Consider the following 15,178-nt stretch of genomic DNA (forward strand, 5'->3'; position numbering starts at 1 on the left):
TGTTTCTTTGTTGGATTACCAATAAATAGCATGGCTCCCAGAGCTCGGGGCCTTTGCAGCATCCAATCACGATGGCCCCCTGGTCCCACTTTCTCTCTCAAACTGTCTTTTTCTCAATCCTTTGACTCCACTGGACTTCGTCGACCCCATGACCTGGTGTTGGGTGTGATCACCCCAACAAACAGGAGCTGGGTAAAATGAGGCTGAAACCTACTGGGCTGCATTCCCAGATGGTTAAGGCATTCTAAGTCACAGGATGAGATAGGAGGTCAGCACAAATACAGGTCATATAGACTTTGCTCATAAAACAAGTTGCAGTAAAGGAGCTGGCCCAAACATACCAAAACCAGCTGAGCAGAGATCACTCTGGTTGTCCTCACTGCTACACTCTCACCAGCACCATGACAATTTACAAATGCCATGGTGATGTCAGGACATTACCCCACATGGTCTGAAAAGGGGAATCAGGAATAACCCAAGCTTTGATGAGCATATCATCAAGAAATGACCATAAAAATGGGCAACCAGCAGCTCTCAGGGCTGCTCTGTCTGTAGAGTAGCCATTCTTTTATTCCTTTACTTTCTTAATAAACTTGCTTTCACTTTGCACTGTGGACTCGCCCTGAATTATTTTGTGTGCAAGATCCAAGAACCCTCTCTTGGGGTCTGGATTGGGACCTTTGTCCTGTAACATATTTCTGGCGGCCCATAGGGGACTATAGTGCAGAAACCCTGACCCAATGGCTACCTTTGGGTAAGTGTTGGTGTCCTGTAACATATTTCTGGTGAACCATGGAAGTGATGATACTGAAGAGACCCCCGACTCATAGGAAAATCATCTGCATGCACCGATTGGCTGACTTTGGGTAAGTGGAGTGCATATACTCAGGTAAAGAACGGGATTCGGTTAGAGGCCCAACTTAGGAGAGTTAACGTCTCTCCTTAAGACAGAGTGGGTTAGAGGCCCCTCTTAATAAAAGGCAAGGATGCTTGACCAACCTTGGGTGAAAGGCCCAACTTATGAGGGTTAGAGTCCCTTCTAAGATTTAGGGGTTTAGAGGCCCCACTTGGTAAAGTCCCTCTTGGCTAAGTACAGGTTTGGCACTATAGGATGTTAAATGCTATTCTCTTTGGAATAATCTGCCTTGCACGCTTTGCTGTTGGCTGTGGGTTACAGGGTTAGGCAGGTACAGGATTGTGGGGCATGGGGAGCTTTTTCCTCCCTAAAAGGAGAAATTTGAGAGCTGATGGGACTGCTGGAAAAGATCCCTTTGTTACTGACAAGCGGCCAACTGTACTTTTCATTGTTGGCTGCAATGAGGGGGTCTTTTCTCTGGCCTCCCTAAGTGCTTCACCTTCCCCACGCTGCCACAGGCAATACTTTACTTCTCTACTTTTCTTTTCCTATATTTTCTGTTACTCAGGGCAACCATCTTGCCCAGAGACCACATGTTGAAACTCCAAGTCAGAGGTTGGATTAAAGATGGCCCATCTAGAGGCAAATTTAAGCCTTGCCAGTTTGATAATGGGTGCTAAGCAGAGTGGCTAATGACTATATTTTATCACATGTATTTTGCTTTGGCCAGAAAAAAAAAAAAATTTCCTTTATGATGTGGCTTGGCCCCCAGGGTGACGGTGCTACAAGCTGGATCACTAGGGCCACTCAGGGAAACAGAACCCAGAAATCTGGCATGCTGGCAAAAGGGTAAGAATTTCTTACCAGTCAGATTTCTGGCTTCTCTCTCTCTGTGCAAATGGTTGAATGAATGGGAAAAAAAATCAGTGTTTATCTCCTCTGTAAAATTTTGATCAATGAGAAAAAGAATTCTAAGGCTAGTCTTAAGCTGGTGTATTTTGTGCTATGAATTTGTTTTTCTGTGTCAAGGGGTACTTTAGGATAAAACATGGGCTTAGAACACCTGTAAGCCCACTTTTCAAGACAACCCAACAAGCTGGTCAGTAACAAACTTGGCTGCAGGTCCCTGAAACAAACAAAAAAACCGGATGAAGTCTCCACCTCATTATACGTCCTTGGAAGCTTGACCTTTTAATCATGCGGCGGTACTTTCTCTTGGTCTCTGCCTTCCAGGGAACAGAAATTTTAGGGTTCATGTCATAGCTCTAAAAAATCATATTAAATAGTTAAAAGCCTTTGCAAACTCAAAATTAATGACCCTAGACTTCTTCTAGGAAAGGAAATGGAGACTGCCCCATGCTGTAGCTCACTAGCCAAGGTTTTGCACTTTCACAGTGGCAATCCAGGTTTGATTCCCCACCTACGAAGTAAGTAACCTCTGATTTAATATATGCGTGACCTTGTCTATTCTCTTCTCCTCCCTGTACTGTCTTAAATTTTCTTTTCTCTAAGCACCTGGGAGGTTATCTTTGGTAAAGCTCAAAAGCCAGAAATATCAGCCATTTGGCATAAGAAATTCTAAAAGGCTTTATTAAAGAGTGCTATGGTTAAAATCAGTTTAGTTAAAAACAGATATTCAAGCTCTAACAGCCTGGACTCCTTGGGGTAAACAGGAGGCACCACAGACCCTTTCCTGGCCCTGTTCTTCCAAGGGCTCCACCCTAAAGCTAGTAATCCAATAAAACTTAAAAACCGGCAAATGAAAAATCTTACAACTACTGTAGTAATCTTCTTCTGTCTTTGTGTGTAGCTATATATGTGTTGTGTGTAATGTTTATATAAAAAACTCTAATTAATTGGCTTAAATAAAAATAAGCACTTAAATCAAATATTTTGAAAGTTAAATAAAAACTAATGCTTTCTACTTCAGGTAACTTTAGTAATCTTTGGGAAATAAAAACAGCTTTAAAAACTATTGATAAAATAAAAACATTTAGTCTAAATTATGTAGGTCAGATATTAAGTTTGCTAAATGCTTTAAGGTCATATAAACCACCTCTTTAACTTTTAAAAAGTGTTCAATTTATTAAAAATTATTGATAAAAGAAAAACATTTAGTCTAAATTATGCAGGTCGGATTAAGTTTGCTAAATGCTTTAAGGTCATAAACCACCTCTTTAACTTTTAAAAATTGTTCAATTTACCTACCTTAAAGCCATTAGATTCTAGATAAGGCCTGGGGACATGTGGAATTAGCCATGTCCCCTAGCTACACAAAGATTATAAATAGAGAGATTTTATATAAGAAAGGATGTCATATGTTAAATTCTTGTCCTAAAGTAAAATGACTGGTTGTTTAAAAGGAGGGATGTTTAGGGCAAGTCAGAAAGTCCAAGAATGTCTCAGATGGTCTGTGTAAGCCATGAAAGGGTTTATGCAAGAAATGTTGTACAATTCAAAGGTTGTTAGACCTCCTAAATGCCTCATAAAATGCCACTATGACTCTCACTATACAACTTGCTTGCTTAAGTAAGGTACGGCCTTGGGACATGTGGAGTTAGCCTCCTAGCTATGCTGGAGTCAGCTCTTATCTGCACTTCTGCCTGTTGTCTCCTAGGCTAGGCTCCACACCTGGCACATAATTAAAATCTTAAACATGCCAAGGTTTTCATCAAAAATAAAAGCTGCTAAGCATTAACACTGTAACATGTAATTGAGACTCTTGAAGAAACAGTTTTACATGTAAGATGTGTAAGAAAAGTAAAATGTGTTTATGGTAAAAAAAAGATTGTAAGAAGGCATGGGAATGTGGATTTTTCTTGCCTAGATTAAAGGATTAAAGGATTGTTTTAAGTTAGGATAAATCTGAAGGTTTAAGCAAGTTGTGAAAGTTTTGTGAAACATTAATTGTAAAAGAGATTCTGCGTGAACACACTGGCTAAAGTTAAAAGGGTATTCAGTTTTCTGTAAACTGAACATTGGAATAAATGCAAACCAGGTTTTTCTTAGAGCAAAAACCTGCTTATGATCTGCTCTTTAACAAAAATTTGTAAAAACGGTGTTTGGTTTTCTTTGGGCTGTATTTGTATAAATGTGTTATTGGTATATGTGTTCCAAAACTATGGGAAACTCCTATAATTTTGATATGAGTTAGTGTACATTATCAGTAATGATTATAATTGTTGTTTTGAATTATTGTATGCCACAGAGGTAACCAAATTTCTTTGTCAATCATGTTTTTAACTGTGGCTATCCTAAGACGTTTTGTCATCCACAAACAATTGTTACCTTGTTTTAATCCTCTTTAGAAGTTGGTTTATAATCAATTATAGAACTCTAACTGGTATTCTTAAATGCAGGTTTTCTGATAAGTGGAGACTGTGACATCAGAATAGAGGAAAACATTTTCAGAACTCTCATGGAGAGCTATAATGTTCATAATTATTAAACAGAAGTTAACTACATGAACTAAGCTGAAGAAGCCTAATCTTTTTAACTTTGCTTAAAATGCTGCTGATCCTTTGTTTTGCTTTTCAGAATCGAGGAAACTTTTTTTTGAGCTATTTACAGGTTTTAGCAATTGAGTAGAGTAAGCTGCTGTGAACAAAATTTGCAGCATATTTGTTTCTCTCTACCTGATTTCTCCAAAATTTGGAAACTGAGAGTATTCTTAATTTATAGCAATATAGTTATTTGCATAACTGCAATAAGAATCGGTTTTCTTTTGTAACAGGACACAATTGGAGAAATTGATTATTTTACCAAGGCTTTGACTGGAATGGTGTGCTTTCCTTTAAGTAATCAAACTTGACTTGTAGAGCCAATAAAAGCCCTTTGGGGAACTGGCCTCATACCTTGCCTACACAATCCCTGTACAGGGTTTCTGGCCTGTAAGTAAAGAAGTTAAGTAAATAATGGTAAGTAAAGAATGCCACGTTCTCACAGGTCCAGGAGCCCCAGGTTACCTTGGGACCTCAAAAGGAGAGAAATTTACCCAACTCACAGGTATTTGAGGATACAAACCTATGGCAGGGCTCATCTTTAAAAAAGTCTTATCTGAGATTGTTCTATGGAAGAGAGTTCCATCAAAGCCAACTTAAAAAGAGCTTACATGAAAAATAATTATTCTTGCTGTACTTTATACAAATAATCAGGCCAAGTATAATAAAACAAATTGGTCTTACCATGCTTTGTCTTTAGTAAAAATTGGAATTATTAGATTCTAGTCTTATCAATTGTTTTTAAGTTTGTCTTTGCAATTTAGGCTAACCCTGCTTATTCCTGTGAAACAACTAGTAATCTCTGACTGCTATTCAGAAGAAACAAGAGGGTTGGGTAATGTAAAAATTTGGATCAATACTCTAATCCTGGGCACATATTGGAATCATCTAGCAACCCCATATCAGCTTGGTTCCAACAATTCAATTGCCCAGTTCATGGTAAGCTTTCTAATTTAGTTTTCTTGGAATAACTTTACTTGTTTACCCTTGTGGAATATATTGCTGTTATACTCTTTGTGTGGGAATACAGGACAAGCTTACTGAATGTTTTCTTTTTTTTTTTTTTTTTTTTTTTTGAGACAGAGTCTCACTCTGTCGCCCAGGCTGGAGTGCAGTGGTGCAATCTCGGCTCACTGCAAGCTCCGCCTCCCGGGTTCACGCCATTCTCCTGCCTCAGTCTCCCAAGTAGCTGGGACTACAGGTGCCCGCCACCACACCCGGCTAATTTTTTGTATTTTTAGTAGAGACGAGGTTTCACCGTGTTAGCCAGGATGGTCTCGATCTCCTGACCTCGTGATCTGCCCACCTCAGCCTCCCAAAGTGCTGGGATTACAGGCGTGAGCCACCGCGCCCAGCCTGAATGTTTTCTTAAACACTTACTAATCTTCCAGATATCACCTTTTGTCAAAACTCAAGCGTTATGAATGGACCTTACCATAACGAGGCCTTCTGACTGAGCTCCTCTCTACTTTGAATGCAAGAGACCCTCACAGTTAGGCAGGAATATCATTGCCTCATTCAGCCTGAAGAAGTTAGAGAATATGGATCTTTGCCCCTCTACAACCCTTAGAATTAAGGGTTCTCTTATAAAAGGGAGGGGGGAAATGTCAGAGGCGTGTGAACCAGAGCAATTCCATCTTAAATAAGAGCTGGGTAAAATGAGGCTGAAACCTACTGTGCTGCATTCCCAGACACTTAAGGCATTCTAAGTTACAGGATGAGATAGGAGGTCAGCACAAAATACAGGTCATAAAGGCCTTGCTGATCAAACAGTTTGCAGTAAAGGAGCTAGCCAAAACCCACGAAAACCAAAATGGCGACCAGAGTGACCTCTGGTCATTCTCACTGCTACACTCCCACCAGTGCCATGACAGTTTACAAATGCCATGGCAACATCAGGAAGTTACCCTATATGGTCTAAAAAGGGGAGATATGAATAATCTACCCCTTGTTTAGCATATCATGAAGAAATAACCATAAAAATGGGCAACCAGCAGCCCTCGGGGCTGCTGTGTTTATGGAGTAGCCATTCTTTTATCCCTTTACTTTCTTAATAAACTTGCTTTCACTTTGCCCTGTGGACTCGCCCTGAATTCTTTCTTGCATGAGATCTAAGAACCCTCTCTTGGGATCTGGATCAGGACCACTGTCTTGTAACAAGTCCACAAAGCTGGAACTTCTGGGGGAGTAGGAGAGACAGACCAAGACAGCAAGAGTGCATGTCAGAGCAAGGACGCAAACTGGTGGCAAGATGCAGCTAAATGGTATGTTTTGGCGAGCAGGGATGTTTCTTGTAGCCCACGGAGGCTGAAAGGTTCTCATATGCCTGAGAAGAGCCCAGAGAGAGCTGACAGAATCAGAGCAAAACAGGCCTTCAAAGTAGGAGTAAATGATGATGCAGCAGTAGCTTGGACCACAGCTAAGGACCAGATAGAAGGATGTACGTATCAGGAGATGCCAGCACAGACAGAAGACAAAGTACTCCTTACACTACATCCACCTCACCCTAGCATCACTCCAGAATTTAGACAAAACTCTGGTGAAAGGAAAAGAATCTGACATTCTGGTAGAATGGGGGGTCACAAAAAATCAAGGTAAGATATAGAACTATAATTGCTTTTCAACATAAGGAGCCAAAATTTATCGAATAGGCAGAAAACTCCAAATCTTGGTCAACTCTTCTCCCTTCTGCTCTGACTGGATTCCACATGAGGGACTATAATGAATTTATTTCGTTAAAAACAATGCAAATGAAAAAAATGCAAATGAGAGACTTTGCTCCAGCAGATTGAAACTCATTACTTAGCTCAGTCTTGTCAAGATTCTTGGTTGCAGAAAAGATACCCCCTGGAGCTGCTACTCTACACACCAGCCACCCAGACTGCTGAGTCTCCTGACTCCGCACATATCTCTAATTGTGCCTGTTTATTCACACATTAGTGAGAACATGGAAGGGTGGGGTAGGGGGAAGGGATATATGTATATGCTTGAATACACATACAAAAAACGCTCTGGAAGGATACACAAGAAACTGGATAGTACTGGCTTCCCTTTGGGAGAACCAGGTGGTGGGGAGACTAGAAGGAAGATTTCTCACTGCTTATATTTTAATATTTATTGTACCTTTTGAATTTTCATCCATGGTAATAAATTACCTATTTCAAAAACCAACAACTAAAGGTTCCATCCAATCCAATTAAAAACTTCAAACTTATACCTAATTTAAAGCTCCTCCCTCCCTCCCAGGTCTGGCATGATCTGTGGCTCCACAACCTGCAGCTGGGAAGGAAGGGGCTGAGGTCTGTCTCCCCCTCTTCTTTTACTCCTCCTCCCTTCACACCCTTGCTGTATGTTCCTGCAGTAGTGGGGTTTGGTTTGGATACAATCTCTTAGATGGTATTATTTGTGGTTCTCTCCTGATGTTTTCTATTCTGTCTTTGGAATGCTGGCTCTTTCTGAGCACTTCATGGATTTTTCAGAAACTCCTCCCCCACTCCCCTGCACAGTATCCTGATGTGAGTTAGGTACTCTTTGGCTGGCCTCCTTGTAACTCTTCCTGCCTTCCTCCTCCCTCTGGGGGTTTTCTACAGTCTTTTATGCTAGGGTTCCTTGCCTCAGAGGATGGCATGTCTCTCATGGGGAGGTTCAACTTTCTTTCTTGGCATGCATTTTACTCACAGGAATATTAATACATCTTGATACACCAAATATTGCCCTGCCTGCTGATGAGGACTGCTCCAGCTAGCTTCCTGCCATTGCAATTCTCTAGGAAGGAGGCAGACATAGCCTTAACAGTTAGGCCTGCCTTCCAAATTCAGGTTTCCTCAAGCATTCTCTGACCAAGATCTATCTAGCTAACTAAGGTGGACTCATGAATTTCTGCAGTTCTATAGGGATTTATCCTGAGATTTAATACCAGTAATGTTTTGGTAAGAAGCCCTCACCCACAAACTTGGCTGGGAGTGGAAGGAAACAAGAACATTAAACTGCCAACTGTAGACTCAGAAGCATCAGTCCCCTTGTTAATCCAAAATATCTGAGACAGGTCTCAGTCAATTTAGAAAATTTATTTTGCCAAGGTTAAGGATGCACTCGTGACTCAGGAAGTCTGGACGACAGGTGCCCAAGGTGGTTGGGGGTACAGCTTGCTTTTATACATTTTAGGAAGGCATGACATATCAATCAATATTTGTAAGATGTACATTGGTCCATCCAGTAAGGCAGGGACTTCCCGGTTAGAAGTAGATAAGAGACAAAAGGTTGCATTCTTTTGAGTCCTTGATCAGCCTTCCACTGAATACACAATTTAGTCTGGCTCAGTGAATCCGCATTTTTACATAAACAATAGGGCAGAGGGAGCAATCAGATATGCATCTGTCTCAGGTGAGCCTCAGAGTGATGACTGAGTTCTGCCTGTCCTTTATCCACCAGGAATTTCCTGTGGGCAAATTGTGAGGGAGGTATGTAGCTTATTATCTTTATAGCTATATTATTTAGGAATAAAATGGGAGGTAGGTTTGCCTCAGGCAGTTCCCAGCTGGACTTTTCTCTTGGCTTGATGACTTTGGGGTCCCGAGATTTATTTTCCTTTCACACCCTCATACAGTGAATTCTAGTCTTTTGCTTATCTGAGCCGGCTGGGATGTGGGGGTGAGAATTCAAAGACAAGTTTGGCCACTTCCTATCAAACTTCAGAGAGAAGTAGCTCCTAGACTGCCCTCCTTATGGATGTGGAGGTAAGGCTTGTTGTCTTCAGCTTTAGAGCTTTAGACAAAGTTTTGAGACAAATAGAAATATCCTATTCTAATTTGGTTACTCACTTTAGTTAAAACCTTTAAAACATGATCCTGCCATGTAAAAAAGACAGTTCTTTAATGATAATAACTACCATTATCGACTATTTGGTACAAGGTGACAGTAGCTTTATATACTAAATGTATTAAATGTTCACAACACTCTTATGAAATAGGGAGTTTCATACCCATCTCAGTAATAAAACCTGAAACCCAGAGGTCATGTAGCCAGTGGCAGAGTTGGAATTTGAACCCACACCTGTCTGATTCCCAAACTCAATCTGCATACAAAGATGAGTGGTGTGTTATTGACTAGTGTGGTTGTCCCCTACCTATGAGCTACAGAATTGAGGTAGGGGTGTTCCCGGACCAAATTGAGGGTTGGGCTGCTATTTTTTGTGGCCCAATAATGAGATGTAGATGAACTGGGGAGGAAGAGAGTTTTTATTTCTGCAACCGATTACAGGGAGAAGGCCTGGAAATTATCACCAGACCAACTCAAAATTACAGTTTTCCAGAGCTTATATACCTTCTAAGCTATATGTTTATGTGTAAGTGTGCATTTATCTAAAGACATAAGTGATTCACTTCTTTTAATCTATAACTAAGGTCTGAGTACTGAAGACCATCCTCTGAAGCCTCAATAAATTTACTTAATCTACATGGGTTTAGGTGCTGGGGTGATTACCCTTATCTTATCCCCTGCTAAATCACAGAAGTTTGGAGAGTTCCTTCAGACCTCCAATAAACTTGTTTGTGGAGGCCTGGGGAGTTTCTTCGGACCCCCAATAAAACTTGTTTAATCCTAAATGGGTCCTGTTAAGAATTTCTTCATTAATTTGTCATGCTTTAAGGCCCAGGAAAGGCCTAGGCAAAACCCTTGGTGGGTTTCTGTTACATCTCAGCCTTTGTATAAGGGCACTGGCTTTTAATATTTAACTTAACCACTCAGTCAGCACTGAAACATTGTTATGGAGGCCTGCGTTAGTGAGACCTGGTCTGCCACAGGGGTGCAGTTATTACAAGAGGTTGAAATATCCTAAGTCCATCAAACATTGCCTGTGGATCCAAAAAATAATCTATATACTACTGTTTCTCCTATATATATCAATTCAATTCAACGATGAGTTATTTGTGTAAGGCATTGTTCTAGGTGCTGGGGATACTCCAGGATACAAAACAAACAAAAATCCCCGTCTTTATGGAAATACAAATTTTCATTAAAAGTGTACTGAAATCATATTTTTTGTCATCAGAATTTGATCAATTAAATGAAACTAAATATATAACTTATCAAGCGACAGCTCAGGAAGAATTTTGCTATTTAAAATAGCAAGGGATTTTCTATTTATTTGCCATAAAAATGTCCATTTTGTTATAATGCATATAACTGGAAACCACTGATACTATTTAACTCTGAGGAATTTAGTTATCACAAGAACATGATCCATGACGGAGGAGTTTATTTGCAGTGAAGTCCAACCTGTTAATGACAATATTTGGATCATAAAGGAAGTATTGGGCAATCTCCTGGGGTAATCCCACTCATCCATCCCACAGCTCAGTGCCAATTATAATGACTACCTAAGTAAATTAGGATTGCAATTTTATTGACAATTCTGATGAGGAATCTCAGGAGCACGATTTTCGGCAGAGACGCAGATTATTTCATCTCTTGTTTACTTTTTGACTCTGGGACTCTCCGAGGTTCCTTCTAAAGCTGTTACAGAAGAGGGAACTGTTTGTCCAATCAGGGAGCAAAGTCACATTTGACCTCGAATTTCAGCCCTTAGGATCCCCAGGGAATAAACACTCATGCACTTAGTGCTAGTCAAAGACTGCATGATTATTTAACTAAAAAAATTCACATTCCAAGAAGTTAACTGTCAGTAAGATAGGTTTTGGTCTTTCTCATCACATCTTTCCCTTCACAGGCCACCAGTGCCAGTTCGAATTCCCGTCCCCAGCGGCAACCCTTCCGGGTCCAGGCACAGGTACGCGGTGAGAAATATTATTCTCTCTAATAGCAAACGAGGAAAACGAAGGGGGAAGGAGATGGGCCTGGGATACAAAGTTCTGGAACTGCTCTTCGCACCTCACCTCGCTGTTTCTTCCCTCCTAGTCTTCAAGTCCCTTGTCTCCCCGGTCTCACTGCCGCTCTTCCCTCGCTCCCTTCCCGCCGCCTCACTCAAAAGCTACGAACCAGTCGCTGCCGTCAGACTACATTGCCCACAATGCCACGCGCCGGCCAGTCTCGCGTGGGGTTTTCCCTCAGCTGCTGTTATAATTAATGTTAATCAAACCCACATTTCTAGGAAGGAGCCGAGTTATTATCTGCCTCTCCGATAGGATGCCTCTTTGTCTTCACCTGCCATTCCCGCTGTTTCGTGAAGAATCCTCTGTAAAGGGAAATTTGTTCAGGCGACTGCTGTGGCCACCCTCTGCCTCCTCCGGCCTCTGCCCCTGGGAGGTCCCCGGGGGCCTGGGAGTGTCATTGGCGGATGACCGCAACCCTTGCCGCTGCCGCTGACATCGCTACCATGGTCTCCGGCAGCAGCGGCCTCGCCGCCGCCCGTCTCCTGTCGCGCAGCTTCCTCCGTGAGTCCAGCCAGTACTGTCTTCCTGGCGCCCGCGGGTTCTTGGCCCCGCCGGACCCAACCTCCTGGCCCAGGCCGCGGCTGGGCCCTCAGGGCTGGACCTCGGTGGGGGCCTGGGAGCCGCTTGGGATTCCGGCTTCGAGTCGGGGACCCCTACGGTGGAAGGAGCTTTGCTGGATACGTGGGGCGGGGGGCATGACTTAGGCCGCTGGCAGATGGAGATATTGGGTGGCTGAGCCAGGATTCGGGTCCGGGAGCCCTGCAAATTTGGGAGCTTGCTCTCGGCCCCGCGGTGACAAATGACAGGATGGGGGTGGCGTCTAGACTGGCCTTATTTGGAGTTGGGGGTGAAGAGGTCCAAGGTGAACTTGGTGGGGAAGGTAAGGGTCTGGGTTGAGAGGTAGGGGAAGAGTGTCTCAGTAGGAAGTTGGGGGATGAGGCTGTCCCTAGTACGGAAAGGTCCTGCACTTCGAATTCCCCTTCTGCAGGATTGTATGTCAGGGAAAGATGGTTTCTGCACACGGAGTGGGTCGGCATAGCCGCATAGACTCCTAGAAGCTTATGGTTGGCTGGGACCTAAACCAGCTTATTTGCAGTGTCTCCACCAGGCGGTTTGTGGACACATGTGTTCCCGAAAACTTAGTACCCAAGGTTGCTAGTCTTTGAGACACGCTGCCTATGGAAAATTCTTGCCATATTCAAAGTCTCTGTGCTTGTCAGGTAGGTTATAGTAGAAAGAAACTTTGGAATCAGCCACATCAGGGTTTGAAGTCTGGCTAGTCCCTTTTCAGTCTGTGTAATAACCCTGGACACTTAATCTGTTTTTCAGTGTTTCCAATCACATGAAAATATTAACACATTTTAAGGGGCCTGAAGCACCATCACTTGTAAGGTGGACCATTATTTTGTTTACCACTAACAATGAAAAACGATTGCTTATTAAAACTGTGACACACCAGTGGTTGTCACATGTATCCTGGTTTTTTAAAAAGTGAAAAAAAAATGTGCATTTTAGCAATGATGATGTACAGGATGATCTGGGTTCACTGCAGAATAAGTGGAGCAATTTATATAAAGCATCTCGTATGTAATGAACACTCAAAGTTAGTTTTCTTTTTCCGCTTTGCTCTTAATTCTGCTTGTACTGAATATTTTATGAGACTTAATTCCTTTCTTGAGAAGATTACATTCTAAAAGTGTACATTGATGAGTGTGCACTCAATAGCTAACACTTAGTTGCCAATCACTTGAGGACAAAGGTCTGGCTAGATAACGTTAGCAAGTATGAAATGGTTTGTTTGGTAAAGCTTTCTGGAGATTCTTGAGAGTGTCGTAGGCAGAAGGACAAAAAGAATTCATTATACCCAGTAATCATTCAGGTCAATAAAGTTTGAGCACCAAGAATGAAGTATATTGGATATGGTTTTAAACCAGCTTAATTTGAATAGATAGCGGGTTAGAATGTAGAAGATCAGATGTGCAGCACAGCCACTGTGGTGGGAAACCCCAGGAAGAAGTTGCCCACCTGTGTCTTTCGCTTCTGTGGTCTTGCTAGTCTGAGGTTCTGAAAGATCCTAGCCTCAGGTAGGTCTGCTGTCTAGAAAAATCTAGAGAATAAAGGAAGAGTGTCTAAAAGATCTAGTTCCTTACTCCACCCTTAGCAGTCCTCTCAATCCTCTTCCCACAGAACTGGAAGTGTGTTCTTCCTAGACTCCCAGGATCATTTGGCCCTAGAGTGACCATCTGGTTTAGTTTTGTTACTGGAGTGGGCTTGAATTATTCAAGTCATGTGATTAACTTGTTATTAAGGGTCTGAGATTTAAACCAAGATGTATTCTATATTAAGAGGGGTTACAGACAACAATGCTTAATGTGTAAACACCTCTAAATTCACAAAACTCTAACTCCTCTTTCCCATGCCACATTTCCGAGCCCATTTTCACTCCCACTAGAAAAATAGCAGCTACAACATCACCTCGCAAACTTTTTTTTTTTAAAGGGACCAGAAATTATTTAGTCTGTGAAGCTACTAGAACTACAGATGTTAGGGAATTTTGTTCCCTCTGTTAAGTTTCAACTTATGGTACATTACTTGCTGAAGGTCATAGTGTTGCAATATTGATTAGAGTTAACAGCGACAGAAAAAACTCAAGTGAACACTGGTAGATGCCTTCCGGAGCCCTGTTTTGTAGCTTATGAAAAAAGGAAAAGTGGCCTGGCACGGTGGCTCATGTCTGTAATCCCAGCACTTTGGGAGGCTGAGGCGGGTAGATCACAAGGTCAGGAGTTCAAGACCAGCCTGGCCAAGATGGTGAAACCCCGTCTCTACTAAAAATACAAAAATTAGCCGGGTGTGGTGGCAGGCGCCTGTAATCCCAGCTACTCAGGAGGCTAAGGCGGGAGAATTGCTTGAACCCGGGAGATGGAGCTTGCAGTGAGCCGAGATCGTGCCACTGTACTCCAGCCTGGGCAACAGAGTGAGACTCTGTCTCAGAAAAAGAGAAAAAAGGAAAAGGATCCAGTTGAAGTAGAGAGAGAAAATACAATGAAAAATGAGAAAGATTTCTTCCATGAGAAAGTTTAAGGATTTCATAAGCACCCTTGAAGTTGAAATAGTGAAGTTTTAAGAGAAGCATAAAGTAATGCAAGGTCTTTTTAAAACTGGTCAGTAGTTTCTGTAACTTGAATCTTTTAGAATCAATAGGGAATAAAAGCCAGTATTTTTGAACCTCAGAATTTTGGTATTTTAATGCCAGAAAGTAAACCTTAAAACCCAACTGGTCCCATACCTTTGTACGGCAGATGAGGAAATCCCAAAAGTTTCCAGTGAGTATCAGAAGTGATACTAGCACCCAGGTCTTCTGACTCTGCAGTATCCTTTCCACCAGCATGTACCATGTGATAACTTAAGCTTTTTTCGAAGCTCTGATATTTTTTTGGCAGTCTCAGTGATGTGTTGAGAAGGTGACTATCCTGCTCAAAGGTGTTGCCTTCCTTTTCCCCGTGTTTGCCAAGTGCGTAGGCCTGTTTTTAGAATCAGAGATGCATTTAAAGTGTAGTTTGGAAAATGAGATCCTCAACAGTAATGTTGTGGATACTAGCATCTGTTGCCATTGCATCTAACAACCAAATCTTTATTTCAGAAGTACAAAATAGCCTTGATTCAGATGTACCAGTATAGCCATGAGAAAGTGATTTGATTTTCTGACATCAAATTTGTTTCTCCATAGAAATGTAATTGGGAATATTAAAAATAATTTAAGTACAGGGCAACAATTTCATTTCATCAGGGGACTGGCATACCATAGACCCACATTTTTTTTTTTTTTTTTTTGAGACGGAGTCTTCCTCTGTCACCCAGGCTGGAGTGCAGTGGCGTGATCTCTGCTTACTGCAAGCTCCGCCTCCCAGGTTCAAGCCATTCTCCTGCCT

The 15,178-nt window shown here is 41.9% G+C and overlaps 2 protein-coding genes across 3 annotated transcripts in view; one reads left to right on the forward strand and one right to left on the reverse strand.

Moving 5' to 3' along the window:
* DNAH6 (dynein axonemal heavy chain 6) overlaps nt 1-11,347 on the reverse strand; it is a 364,719-nt gene extending 353,372 nt beyond the window's left edge. The window contains exon 1 of the mRNA XM_063695744.1: nt 11,250-11,347. The gene's annotated coding sequence lies outside the window, so the exon portion shown is untranslated. The remainder of the gene's footprint in view (nt 1-11,249) is intronic.
* A 62-nt stretch (nt 11,348-11,409) lies between these two features.
* SUCLG1 (succinate-CoA ligase GDP/ADP-forming subunit alpha) overlaps nt 11,410-15,178 on the forward strand; it is a 36,092-nt gene continuing 32,323 nt past the window's right edge. The window contains exon 1 of one of the 2 annotated variants that reach the window (XM_004029518.4): nt 11,410-11,747. In XM_004029518.4, the coding sequence (XP_004029567.1) occupies nt 11,651-11,747 (97 nt within the window). In that variant the 5' untranslated portion in view covers nt 11,410-11,650. The remainder of the gene's footprint in view (nt 11,748-15,178) is intronic. The other variant, XM_055378933.2, reaches the window with a different exon arrangement.

Source organism: Gorilla gorilla, chromosome 12 (assembly GCF_029281585.2).
Source record: "Gorilla gorilla gorilla isolate KB3781 chromosome 12, NHGRI_mGorGor1-v2.1_pri, whole genome shotgun sequence".
NCBI classification, from domain to species: Eukaryota; Metazoa; Chordata; class Mammalia; order Primates; family Hominidae; genus Gorilla; species Gorilla gorilla.